At 40.5% G+C, this 13,764-nt stretch overlaps 2 protein-coding genes across 3 annotated transcripts; one reads left to right on the plus strand and one right to left on the minus strand.

The window, feature by feature from the left end:
- Nucleotides 1-9,401: 9,401 nt before the first annotated feature.
- Nucleotides 9,402-11,563, minus strand: LOC125241644 (mitochondrial import inner membrane translocase subunit Tim17-B). Its single transcript, XM_048150215.1, has 4 exons — nucleotides 11,474-11,563; nucleotides 11,227-11,388; nucleotides 10,769-10,946; nucleotides 9,402-10,368 (listed from the first exon to the last, which is right to left on the minus strand). The coding sequence occupies exons 2-4, from the start codon at nucleotides 11,368-11,370 to the stop codon at nucleotides 10,193-10,195; spliced, it is 498 nt and encodes a 165-aa protein (XP_048006172.1). The 5' UTR covers nucleotides 11,371-11,388; nucleotides 11,474-11,563; the 3' UTR covers nucleotides 9,402-10,192.
- A 480-nt stretch (nucleotides 11,564-12,043) lies between these two features.
- On the plus strand, nucleotides 12,044-13,108 carry LOC125241455 (trafficking protein particle complex subunit 1). 2 transcript variants are annotated; one of them, XR_007178743.1, is made up of 3 exons: nucleotides 12,044-12,247; nucleotides 12,429-12,858; nucleotides 12,939-13,108. XR_007178743.1 is itself a non-coding variant. In XM_048149964.1 (2 exons), the coding sequence occupies exons 1-2, from the start codon at nucleotides 12,149-12,151 to the stop codon at nucleotides 12,765-12,767; spliced, it is 438 nt and encodes a 145-aa protein (XP_048005921.1). In that variant the 5' UTR covers nucleotides 12,044-12,148; the 3' UTR covers nucleotides 12,768-13,108. The 2 variants fall into 2 exon arrangements, 1 of the variants encoding a protein (XP_048005921.1); XM_048149964.1 differs by having other exon boundaries at nucleotides 12,429-13,108.
- Nucleotides 13,109-13,764: the final 656 nt, after the last annotated feature.

Consider the following 13,764-nt stretch of genomic DNA (forward strand, 5'->3'; position numbering starts at 1 on the left):
GAAATCCGACGTAAAATTTCACAAGTAAGTACTTATTTTACCCAAATGTTCATAAACCTCACTGGCAATAAATTTTCTTCTATTTTGCTTGTAATCTTGGTTAGTTCTTATCATTATATTGTTTTCATTGTCTTAAATTATATCAAAATTCCCACGAATAGGTTTAGAACGATAAATATGACCTTTAAAGAAAAAAAATGCTATGTGTGGTTTTACGACTAGGGTGACCAATCTTTTTTCATGCATGGTATTTACTCGTATTGAATGGAGCTAAATCTATCAACTTGGTACGGTTTCTATGTTCATAGTTCATATCACAGTATAATAATATACCAAATTTATTGTTTGTGTCCTTCCAATTAACATGAATAATATTAAACATTTCAGTGTTCCAAAAGATGAAGGAAGGAGGCAGCATTGGCTGTCGATTGTACCGATAAAAGGAAAGGTTTCAGAGCGTTCGACAATTTGCAGCTTTGCACTTTAAGCCTGAAGATTATGACACAGAAAGAAAGAAAGAAATTTTAAAAATCGGTCTAGTAACGACGGAGATATCGTGGAATAAACATTAAATTGAGATACATATATACATGCGAAGAGAATTGAAATACATAGCGTAATGCCATCACGCTCGAATCAGGAGCAGCCCAACTGGGGGAATACCTCCACCTTACAGAATACCACAGCCATAATAGCACTGCTGCCTACCCTGTAGGTATGTAGTGTTGTGTTCCTGTTGGTGAGTAAGGTTCCCAGTGCTCCACCCCCACCCCCCCTAATCATGATGATTGCGCAGTTCAAGAGGCTACCCCAGGAGGGTACCAGCAGTGCTGGAGAATCCCTCACTGGGCTTCCACGCTCAGGTCGCATTATGCCTGAGAGTGGACGCCGAGGCTGCCCCACATCGTACTCTGGGGGGGCAAAACCGCGCTCACTCATCTGCCATCTACCCGAGGTAAGAGCAGTACTGCTTCGGCACCCCCTACCATGTTGTCCGTGGACTTCTGCAACATTAGGGGCTTACATTCCAACCTTAATGCTGTCCATCAGCACCTCGAGACAGCAAAGCCGGCCTTGCTCTTTCTGACCGAGACGCAGATATCGTCTCCAGCCGACACATCCTACCTGTCCTATCCTGGATACGGACTGGAACACACTTTCGTGCCTAGAGCTGGGGTGTGTGTGTACGTTAGAGACGATATCAGCTCTCGCCGCCTCAGGAATCTTGAAGGTAACCTCTCCACCCTATGGCTACGTATAGACTGCGATGACCATCCCCGCGTCTATTCGTGCCTATATAGGTCCCACAGCGGTGATGCCGAAACTGACCGACTCATTGAGCACACTCAAACGGCTGCAGACTCTGTGCAGCAGCAGATCCCATCCGCTGAGATCATTGTGCTCGGTGATTTTAATGCCCACAATGCCGAATGGCTCGGCTCTAATAAGACCGATCATGCGGGCAGATCTGTTTTTGACTTTGCTCTGGCATACGGCCTAACACAACTGGTTACTACGCCTACGCGAATCCCAGATGTGGAAGGACAGGAACCTTCCCTGTTGGACCTTCTGCTGACTTCTCATCCGACAGATTACGGTGTATCCGTTGAAGCCCCGCTGGGGTCATCGGATCACTGCTTGATTCGGAGCACGGTTCCGCTCGCGTGCACGCCGCGTCGGCGAGTTGCATGTACACGCCGTGTGTGGCACTATAGGTCAGCAGACTGGGATGGGATGCGGTCCTTCTTTGCGTCCTACCCCTGGAGGCAAGTTTGCTTCTCGCCGGATGATCCCGATGTCGTCGCTGATTCTGTTGCTGACGTGGTGCTGCAGGGAATGGAGCTTTTCATTCCATCTTCTGTAGTCCCTGTTGGTGGTAAATCGCAACCCTGGTTCAGTCGTCTCTGTAAAGAGGCCTCGCGTTGGAAAAACGAGTGCTACCGAGCCTGGGTTAATGCGGCGGCAGTACGGGATGAAAATACCAGCGCACTAAAAAAGGAGTTTAACTTCGCCTCCAGGTCCTTCAAAAGAGTTATCGCCAGAGCAAAGTCGCTGCACATCGGTAGAATTGGCGAGAAATTGGAGCACCTCCCTTCGGGCACTCGTGCGTTCTGGTCTCTCGCCAAAGCTATCCAGGGGAATTTCTGCACGCCATCTTTTCCACCCCTGCACATGGGAAGTGATTCATGGGCCCACGACGCAAAAGATAAAGCCGACCTTCTGGGCAAACTCTTTGCGTCCAACTCTACTTTGGATGACAGGGGAAACGCGCCGCCGACTATACCGCGGTGCGAGAGCTATATGCCGGATGTCCGGTTCAACCAAAGCTCAGTGCGTAAAGCACTTCGTTCCCTCGACACTCATAAGTCGAGTGGGCCCGATGGAATCCCTGCCATTGTGCTAAAAACTTGTGCTCCTGAGTTGGCTCCGGTCTTAACGCGTCTCTTTCGGCTCTCTTACTCTTCCGGCGTAGTCCCGGCTTCTTGGAAGTCAGCTTTGGTGCACCCGATCCCTAAAAAGGCGACCGCTCAAATCCGTCCAACTATAGGCCAATAGCTATAACTTCCCTCTTCTCGAAGATAATGGAATCCATCATCAACTGCCAGCTCTTACGGTACCTAGAGGATCACCAGCTGCTTAGTGACCAACAATATGGTTTCCGTAGAGGCCGCTCGGCTGGTGATCTTCTAGTTAACCTGACACATCGTTGGGCACAGGCAATCGAGATGAAGGGTGAGGCATTGGCCGTTAGTTTGGACATCGCGAAAGCGTTTGATCGCGTTTGGCATAAAGCACTTCTTTCGAAGTTACCATCCTACGGGCTTCCCGAGAGATTATGTGTTTGGGTGGGTAGCTTCCTGGCAGACAGAAGCATAAAGGTCTTAGTTGACGGTAAATGCTCTGACTCCATGCCTGTGAATGCTGGTGTTCCCCAAGGCTGTGTGCTATCACCAACGCTATTCCTCTTGCATATCAATGACATGCTGCAAACCAGCGGCATTCATTGTTATGCGGATGATAGTACGGTTGATGCTACTTACACCGGCCGCACCAATATCTCTCGGGAAAACGTCATCGAGAGCCGGAACAAACTTGTGTCTGAAATTGAGACTTCCTTGAAAGAAGTCTCTGAATGGGGTCGACTTAACTTAGTCCGATTTAACCCTACCAAGACACAGGTTTGCGCGTTTACCGCAAAAAAGTTAGAGTTTGTCGCATCACCCTTTTTTGAGAGCACTCCCTCACTGCCACAGCCAGTATAGGAATTCTAGGCGTTGACATTTCGAGTGCAGTCCAGTTTCGCGGTCATTTAGAAGGTAAGGCCAAACTGGCCTCAAAAAAGCTGGGTGTGCTCAATAGATCGAGACAGTATTTCACTCCAGCCCACCGCCTTCAGCTCTATAAGGCGCAGGTTCGCCCACACATGGAGTACTGTTCTCATCTATGGGCAGGGGCACCTCAGTACCAGCTTCTCCCTCTGGACCGCATCCAACGACGAGCGACTCGAATTGTCAACTGCCAGCATATCTCCGATCGGCTTGACCCCTTGGCGCTGCGTAGAGATGTGGCCTCGCTCTGCATTTTCTATCGCATGTATAACGGGGAGTGCTCCGAGGAATTGTTCGGATTAATCCCTACCGCTTCTTTCCGCCATCGCCCTACGCGACAACATTTCCATCGTCATCATCTAGATGGCTGGCAGTCCTCAACTGTGCGTTTCTCCAGAAACTTCCTGCCCCGCACAGCTAAACTGTGGAATGAATTGTCGCCTGCGGTATTTCCGGACCGATACGACCTTCAAATCTTCAAGAAAAGAGCGTACACCCATCTTAAAGGCCGGCAACGCACCTCCAACACCTCTGGTGTTTCGGGTGTCCATGGGCGGCGGTGATCGCTTACCATCAGGCGACCTGTCTGCTCGTTTGCCTCCTATCCCATAAAAAAAAAAAAAAAAAAAAAATACATACGAATTGAGAACCACCTTCCTTGAGATTTGGGGCGGCGCTTAAAAATAAAGATACTGTTTTAAAACGTCCTAGTATTTCATTATTTCCCCATTGACAAATACTTCCCTTCTATTTTTGTGGCTATTCCCACTAGTGGTAACCAAGTTTTTACCTGTCCTAACTACGGGGATTTTCCCCACATTGTTAATGACCACACCGGGGGTTGGTAACTACTGGGATTAGTTTTCCCCGTAGTTACTACCAAAATATTATTGTGATGGTTTAAAGTGACCGAAACACTAAAATATATATTCCATTGCATGCTTTAATAACCACAGGTGTCAGTTAGTAAAAGACAAAGACTTATGTAACTCCGTATAGACAGATAAAGTCTAAGAAAAAAACGTACCTCAAAACCATATAGAAAAAGGTACGGTGAGCTAGATGGCGATACACCTTTGGGGTACGCTCAGCTAGATGGCGCTAATATTAATATTTGACATTTAAACACATATCAAGCTGAGAATATTGTCAAAACGGAAGTTCAAAGGTTTTAAGCCTGTGTCGAGAGATGTCGGCAGTCTATGCACTGTGATTACACATTTTACTTTGACAGTAATGTTCTATAATACTCGATCCTCTTTGGTAAAAGATAAGTTGTATAAACCTCAAGTTGCAACACTCGCCACGCTCAGGATTCTATTCTTGAACAGTTCAACCCTAGAATCTATTCGCTAGCTCGTATTTCCATTCCACACTCGCGGTTAAAATACAACTTTGCCCCCTTGCATAACTATTTCCCAGTGGTTACCAGTGTTACCACCCCTAGGTTTGGAGGTGAGGAAAAAAAACCAGTACCTAGTTAATGGCTCCCCACAGACAGTCTTAAAAATTCATAATCTTAAAAAAAAACTTGTATGCAAGCTGACAGTTCAAACTGACACTGACAAGACACTGACAGATCTGAACTGTCAGATTGCATACAAGTTTTTTTTAAGATTATGAATTTTTAAGACTGTCTGTGGGGAGCCTACCACTGGTAAAAACTGTATCGTATTTGTGGCGTTCTTAGGAAAAGGTAACCTTTTGCCGGACATCAGTAAGGTCGAGTAACTGCAGATGGCATAGAATGGACCTTATTGACGACTGACAAATTCATTACATATACCTCAATGGACAAATTAGTAATTTTTGACGTGATAACGTCTAATAACTCGTTACTACGGGCTGCATGCACGAAAAAGATGACGTCATTGTCCCGTTCCTCAAGGCCACCAAGCAAGAGCAAGGGGTTTGTGTATGGACGGTTGGGGTATAAGCAAAAGGGGCCCGATTTTAGGACAGAAAATTTTTGTTAAAAATTTTCATTTATTATTTTTGAGTGTTTGTAATTTAAAAACATGAAAGATTGCATTAAAATAAGCATCTTTTATAGAATGAAGTTGCTTGAAAAACCTACTTATTTAGGAGTTAGAGCAGTACGAAGTTGCGAATTTTCCCATAGTATTTACTAAGGCGCCAGAGACTTTTTTTTACCAATATAACCTATGTTAATAGTGATAAATCATATAGAACACGTTTAAATAAGGATGTTTTGTTACATAAACTTTTTCTTTTCCATTAATATTTACTGAGATATTAGGGTTCTAAGATTATTAAATGGCACTAGCACTTTAATAAAATTAACGCGTGTCTCGCAAACGGTCTAGGATACAAAATGACGGCTTTTATATAGGTATAAGCTAGGAACACACTACGCGGACGTCCGTCGTAAATCGACCGCGGACGGGAATCTGGACAATGGAAATACACGTAGCCGTGCAAACTATCGGTCGACGGACGCGGACGTGGCCTTGAGCGCACGGACGTCCGATCGAAATCTGGCTCTCTGGATATTTTGTTCCGTGCACACTGATAGGTCGCGGTCGCGGTCGTTTTACGACGGACGTCCGCGTAGTATGTTCCTAGCTATAGGTTAGGTTCGTTAGGTATCTTCAAACGGCCGAAGGCCAAACTGCACAGAATAGGAGCCCCGCGTAAGCGTAAGCGGGGCTCCGTCGATATCGCTTTCTGTCTCTGGCGCCTTAGTAATGCTACGGGAAAATTTTGCAACTTTGCACCACTCTAACTCCTAAATTAGTAGGTTTTTAAAAAAACTTTAATTTATAAAAGATGCTTATTTTAATGCATTCTTTCAAATAAGAACAAAAAACGTGAAAAAAGTCCCAGAATCGGGCCCCTTTTGATATACTCTGACCGCCCCTGTCTATACTACTGTAATGTTTGACGTTATCACGTTAAACTACCGTCCGTAAACCGACTTTACAGACAACCAATTTTTACCTTTTACTTGAGTTTGTGAGGATGGATGTTCACGTTCGTGATACAACGGTTGATCGGATTTGAATTTAATTAATTACAAAATCAATCAGTCGTATAAACGTAATACGTCAAATTCCCTAATGTATGCTTAATCATGGACACCCTAAAGAAAGAGATGCAAGACCGGCGTGACGTAATTCAAGGTCAAATTTTCTGGCTTCAAAGTAATGTTCGGCATGCAACATCCAGTATGTATATAAGAATCTTGTGATGGACGCACGCTCGGCACGCTCGCTCGCCCGCCCGCTGCCTAACATTGCATTGACCTTTTTATGATACTTTTCAGACAAGGTTGGAAATCGTCACTACTTTTAAAAAAACTTGTATCTTCGTCTGTCAATGAAAAGAAAATTGTAGTAAGTATGTATGGAATGCATATAGACTTACTTCGTTTTAACTTTGAGGAACAGCGTGAGATACGAGATGTTTTAAAAGTAGTGACGAAATGTACTTTCGAAGAAGTAGATTCGCTACATGTTAGGTAGCATTTTTTTTTCAATTTTTGGCTCTCGCGCCACGCCAAACTAAAGTGGCGGGCGAGCGCCTTAAACCGTAACAGACATACCTACCATACCGTGCCATACCAAGGTCACTCATAATAGTGCTACCACATGACCGGACTGAGCCAACGTTCATCCATTGGTGAAAGCGAGTAAAGGATATCTTATATTGTGCGGTGCGGTCGTGTAAAGAAAGAAATATTTTTCCTCGCTATCATTTATGGCTGCCTTTGTGCGGTGCGATAGTCTGTTAGCGCTTTAAGGCCTTAAGCCATAATAGACGGGCGTTCACACGCTTAAACAAGCCAACCGTGAGTCAACTCTCATATAATATACATATATGTATTATTATACTACTCTTTGGAGTCAACCAACCAAACACGTCCGTCAGCAAATTTGCAATCTGTTGACACATTCACATTTGATTCATATTAACGTAATGTGACGCGGAGAATTGTTAAGCGCCCTGTGGAGAGCGTTTTAGATATTCTAGTATTTCATAAAACTTGTTTAAATTTTGCTTAGGTGCGACGACCGGTAGCGTTACCGCATCGCAGCGATGTAAGTATCCCTTACACTAAAAACATACATCCGAGTCTATGATTTGCTGTCACTGTCAACTCTAACTGTCACTGTCATTTATGTTTTATGTCAGTGCCGTCAGCAGTGGCGGGCCAGGCTTTATAAATTTTAGTTATTTTGGGGTACATTTGGGTGTAAATAAAACTTATATCTTACTTTACTGAATTTTCAAGGTAAAGAATATTGTTTGCTATATACGTTTTTTTCTGAAACTTAACTACAATATCCGCTTACACTAATGTTCCCCATTTTCAGATACAAAATGACTTCAGAAAAGAATGCACAGATTGCCCAAGCCCAGGAAGCTTTCCAAATGATGAACCAGATATCGCATCTGCTTAATACGGGACTGGACACTGAGTCACTAGCTATATGTATCCGGCTGTGTGAGCTGGGTGTAGACCCGGAAACCCTGGCGCACGTTATTTGGGAAATAAGGAGAATGGGAGAGAATGCCGCGCAGACCAAACACGGATCTTACAACCATACTTCTTTAAAAGAATAGACTTAACTAAGCCCATAATGAAAGCGGGGAATGCTTAACAAAAAAGTATAATCACCAAATTAAGGAAATCTCCAAGAGTCATCAGAAGACGCAAATGCTGATCAGATGATAACATTTACTTCATTGCCTATTAGATTATTTATATTTGTATTTACCTTATGGTAAGACAGCATTCTGTAAATGACATTACTATTAGAATAATATCTGGATGTTATCACAGACCTATCATTTTGCTTTGCTTATCCTACTGCTATGGATATTACTAATAAATGTATTATCTTGCCTGGTGGCAAAGACGTGTGTCTAAGTGCGTTTTCACATTATCCGATCCGATATCGGATGTCGGACCGATATCTCATACATTACAGGCGCCATCTTGGATTTTTTCCTTTGAAATCCTTCCGACATCCGATATCGGATCGGATAGTGTGAAAACGGACTAAGCATGATGTGTAAGTAGTGAAGGAATTATGTTTTAAATGTGAAAGTCACTTTTTCAAATTAGAGGTTTTAGTATAACAGAATTTTGAAAACTGTTCTCCTTGGTTGGGGTAAAATAGGAGAGGGCCACTGATTTAACACATTCACTGCGGTGGGAGGTCTTTAGACCTCTAACGAAGTATGAGTAATTGCGAGTTACATTAATTGCCGCAGCGAAGGTGTTAAAGCAAATGTGTACCAAGTGTAATTGACTAATTAACATGTTCAACATCAAGAACCCACCTGGTAGGCCCTCATAAACTTTGCTCAGATGCCAGACATATAGTTGGGTGGGTTCTCGCCATACAAGCGGGCAGTTATGGATAACACCCAGTTTCTGGCATAGTGTGCCATTTTTTGTCTGGTAGTGAATGTGTTAAAGACACTGCCTTTGGTTAAGAAAATATAATTTAATGCTTATAAACAAAACATTGGATATATATCAGGCCTACATCCAAAATAAATGTACCATATGTCTCAGATGTTAAAAGACCTGCAGTAATGAATTGGTTTAGTAATTTACAGTGATTCGAGTATGCCTTGAAAGGGGTTATTATATACACCCCCAGCACCCCCTTTGCAAACCTGCACAGATTTTTCACAATTACCAGTTTTAGTTTAATAACTTCAGCTTAGTGTTATGACTATGTGGATAAATAATTGCAATTAGTTATAGAATTAACTGAATTATGTCAAATTTCAAATCACCTGTATTTTGAAGGTTTACTGGTGAAACCCGATAAATCGAGATAATTTGTCCTTGACATAACAACATTGTGGAAATTGCATATAGTTCGAATTTCAAAAACCAGATTGCTCAACTTATCGGGTTTCACCAGTAAACCCTCGATTTATATTAGTTGAAAAAAACCTAAATATATAATGAAATTATTACCATTGTTCCTTAGTTGTGTTCTTAATTTTTAGGTGTAAAGTCCATTAAATAAAATCCATATTTTTCTGAACCAATTTATTTATTTTAAACTCATATTTATAATCAAACAAGATTATAAGGAATAGGTAAATATATCATAGCATATTGTTCATATTCGATTTTCTTATGTGAAATAGAATGGTAACCAGCTTGAAGAAAGGAACAAATATATCTTCATGATACTGGTGAATGATTCTTCAATTCACATAATGGCAGGAACAGCTAAAATTAAGTCACAATCAAATATATGGAAACAAATAAAATATTGAAAGTGACAATGACATTATACTATGAAATACTTAAAACAATATTAGAAATTGAAAAACAAAAAATGTTACTGGTAAAATATGAGGTCCCACTGTCTCTAAAATAACCATAAAATGCCTAATAAATACTAAAAAATAAGCAAGTGATTTTTGAATTATTTACTAAAATTCTTTCTATGGGTGAAAATTTACTAAACAGTAAAGAGCTCACCTTTACCATCAACACCTTTTACTTGTTTCTCATAGCAGTGCAAACATAGTAGCAATCAGTACTGGACTGCAAATATCACAGATGCTTCCTGTTCACATTATAAATTATTTATGTTTAAAGTAAGAGATTAACTTTGCTACTTACTAGCAAAACAAAATTAACTGTACAGTTGAAACAAAATGTAAATAAATTTAGAATTAAATGAATGATTTTTGTGAGGAAAAAACAAAATGTCAAGTTTTGATTGAATATTATTACTTTTGTAATAAACATTTCTATTGAAACTGTACAGCTAAATTTAAGGTACATTCATTGCGGAAAACACAAATTAAACCTCGCCTCATGAGGCTAGTACTAACCAATAAGAAATGTCAAAAGACTAGGTTTATTGGAAGGACTGTCCTTGTCCCTGACTCTGGCCCAGAACGGAGGGGTCTTCAAATATTGGTTGTTGAGGCTTGAACTGTTCTGCTGAGAGGCGAGTGAACATGATGCCGATGCCTTCTATGAGAGCAAGCAGGATTCCACCTACCAGTGCACTACCCGCCATTGCTGGTACACCTGAAATTTTACATCAGATAAATTTAATAGTCAATTTCTGTATTATTGTGTTTGTATATTCAGTAAAGTATGTATCATTTTCATTTATTCTCAATTTGCCATCTGCTAACACTTGCAATTTTTATAGACCTTTGAACAACTAGAGATAAAAGTGTTTTTTTCTTGCATGTTGTCAGGAGGAACGAAAATAGACTTGGGCAGAATGAAATCATCTCCATTTTGCATAACAATTGCATCATCAAAGATTATTTAGAATCTCAGTGTCTGGATGCTACATACAGCTAACAAAATCACTAGATATCTGTTAAATTCTGTGAAAGCATTTCAAACTTCTGCCTTTCCAGAATTATAATGTATCAGCTCAACTTCACTGGCTGGATGTTATATTAAAAGTACTAACCATTTCTTGCAGCCAGTATCCCACCGGTTAATGCTCCACTCATTATGGAGTTCCAGGGGTCCTCTTTCTGCCGCATGTATACAAGAGAGCAGTCTATTGTGGAGAACATGCCACCCCATACTGCAAAGTTGCCAGCTACTATTGGGGAACGCTCCTTGATTGCTGCTAAGCTGCCAAGCTATAAACAAGAAATAAATAGTTGGATTTAAATATAACTTAGAGCTGAATTTAAGCATTAGAACTCTGGTTTATAAGAAAGCGCTACATACTATAATAATGAATAATAAAAATGTTTATATGCCTCCTTCAAAACCTTCGCAACCAAGAACCTCCTCGTATTTTACTACACAACAGAAATAAAACCGGCAATGTACGAAGGTAACATACACTATGGAATGAAAATCGAAATAACAAGATTCACTATAATAGCGGGTCAAATTCCAATGGGAATTTCTTACCATCTTTCGGCTGAATCCAACTGGTGCATTTCTAAATCCTTTTATTGAGTGAAAAATTCCTCCGCCAATGGCTCCCATGATAAAAGCGCCACCGGAATCATCCAAAATACGCCATGGGCAGGGTTCTCGTGAATATTCATCCATTATGTATCAATTTTCTATCTGTAACGTAATATTAGGTAAGATAACCTAACACAATAGGTTCATGGCACGATTTACACTTGAGACATCACTACACACAACTTACTTTTTATATGGTTTTTAGTTTTAGCACAAGTTTGTTTAGCGTTGTTGCAAAGTAATTACTTTCTAAATCTCCGCATTAATATTGTAAAAACTATCGGTCGACGGACGTGGACGTGGCCTTGAGCGCATGGACGTCCGATCGAAATCTGGCTCGCTGGATGTTTTGTTCCGTGCACACTGATAGGTCGCGGTCGCGGTCGTTTTACGACGGACGTCCGCGTAGTATGTTCCTAGCTTCAAGCTCCTAGCAACAAAACATCCAGCGAGCCAGATTTCGATCGGACGTCCATGCGCTCAAGGCCACGTCCACGTCCGTCGACCGATAGTTTGCACGGTTACGTGTATATTCATTGTCCAGATCCCCGTCCGCGGTCGATCGACGACGGACGTCCGCGTATGTTCCTAGCTTTATTTTGTATAAAGAATATTCGGCAAGGAATATCAAATCAATTCTAATTTAGTCAAATCTACAAAAATTTGCACAGTAGCTGTATTTATTTATGTAGTATCAGTGTATTAGTATTCGAACGCCTCAGTGCTTTCACCACATTTTGGACTTTTGACATTTGTGATTTGACGTATGACGTATCGTATGGGTGATCTATACGCTGTGTGTTTGTGCAATTAAAATACAATTTATTTTGCTGCGTTTGCTCGTTATTATAATTAAGCCACAATGACGATTCACAACTTATATATTTTTGATCGCTATGGAACTTTGCTGTACTACGGCGAATGGAACAGGTCTAAACAATCGGGGATGTCGAGAGAGGAAGTAAGTTTATTGTATTATAAGCAGGCCTCGGATATTTTTCGCATGGTAAGATGAAAGAAAACTATGAAAGAAAAATAATTCGAGGCCTGATTATAAGTTTTAATTCAATCTTAGTGATATATCACATATTCACTTTTATATTAATTACTTCACTTAGTCAAATACCATTCTTTTATTTCAGGAAGGCAAGCTGATGTATGGCATGCTGTTTTCAATCAAATCCTTTGTATCTAAGATTTCCCCACTGGACCCGAAGGACGGATTCTTGCACTACAAGACTTCAAAATACACACTACATTGTCTAGAAACACCATCAGGATTAAAATTTGTCATGAACACTGACAACCAAGCTCAAGGGGTGCGGGAATTGTTAAAAAAGATTTATGGAGAAATTTATGTTCAATATGCTATTAGGAATCCCCTGTGTGGAATTGGTGAGCCAATAACTAGTGAACTATTTAAAAGCAAACTTGATGCTTTCATCAAAACTACTCCAATTCATGCAGTGAGAGCTTCATGATAGAAAATATCAATAATTATAATAGTTATTTATGATTACAAGTATTTTAAGGTATGTGTGTATTTAATATATGTTATGTAATGTGTAAAAATGTATATTTGAGAATTGTGTTTATGGCATCATTCTATTAGGTACCTAATTGTGTTGCAACCTCATCAGAATGTCTTCACCTGTTTTTATGTTAAGGTTCTTTTATACTCATGGAGCTGTAAGAACAGAGGCAACAAAACAGTTTGTGCTCCGCTGCACTACATATAGTTAGGCAACTTACTGTAACTCTAAAGCAACATTAATTTTGAATAAAATTGTAAGCTTTATTTATTAAATGAATTGTAACATAATATTGTATTTCACTTTCACCAGTTACTCCATAGATAAATAATTAAGACGAAGGACATGCTTACTTCCATTCAAAAATATTTTCACCACACCAACTGGTAAAGACTTTCTTTGCTATTCGAAAACAGATAGCAAAATTGCATTTTATCCACAAGGGGGCAAAGTAATTTCATACAAATTTTAACTCTATGTCTTAATCTGGCTGCTAGATTTTACCTATAAATGATGATTTTGAATCATAATTATTGAATAAATTGATGGATTTGATTTATTTTGATGTTTTATAGTCAGTATTTTGTTCGTGTTGGTGTGGTGAAAAATTTTGTGTTTCACTCGGTGGCAAAGTTTGTTTAACCTTCGTACCTTAATACCCTCGCAACGCTCAAGATTCCACTTTTTGAACCACTCGCTACGCTCGCGGTTCAATATTGGAATCTTTCGCTTGCTCAGGTATCAATATTGGCACGTGCAGTTAAACAACTACTTTGGCCCCTTGTAAAACAAATAACTATTTATGTTAGAACGAGAACTCGCTCGCACTTACAGTCCTTACAGATAGTATGTGGATGACCTTGTAGTACGGTCGTGTGTTAGCATTAGCACTATAAAAGATAATGAACATCGATTCGCTTTTTTTATATGGCAATACTGAACTGTG

The sequence above is a fragment of the Leguminivora glycinivorella genome, chromosome 2 (assembly GCF_023078275.1).
Source record: "Leguminivora glycinivorella isolate SPB_JAAS2020 chromosome 2, LegGlyc_1.1, whole genome shotgun sequence".
Taxonomy (NCBI): Eukaryota; Metazoa; Arthropoda; class Insecta; order Lepidoptera; family Tortricidae; genus Leguminivora; species Leguminivora glycinivorella.

Excerpts from the sequence above, each read along its gene's own strand:
- LOC125241644 (XM_048150215.1), bottom strand. The coding sequence starts at position 11,370 with ATGGATGAATATTCACGAGAACCCTGCCCATGGCGTATTTTGGATGAT. Across the intron at positions 10,947-11,226 it reads TTGGATTCAGCCGAAAGATG|CTTGGCAGCTTAGCAGCAAT; the intron begins GTAAGAAATTCC and ends TCTTGTTTATAG. Across the intron at positions 10,369-10,768 it reads GATACTGGCTGCAAGAAATG|GTGTACCAGCAATGGCGGGT; the intron begins GTTAGTACTTTT and ends GTAAAATTTCAG.
- LOC125241455 (XM_048149964.1), top strand. The coding sequence starts at position 12,149 with ATGACGATTCACAACTTATATATTTTTGATCGCTATGGAACTTTGCTG. Across the intron at positions 12,248-12,428 it reads CGGGGATGTCGAGAGAGGAA|GAAGGCAAGCTGATGTATGG; the intron begins GTAAGTTTATTG and ends CTTTTATTTCAG.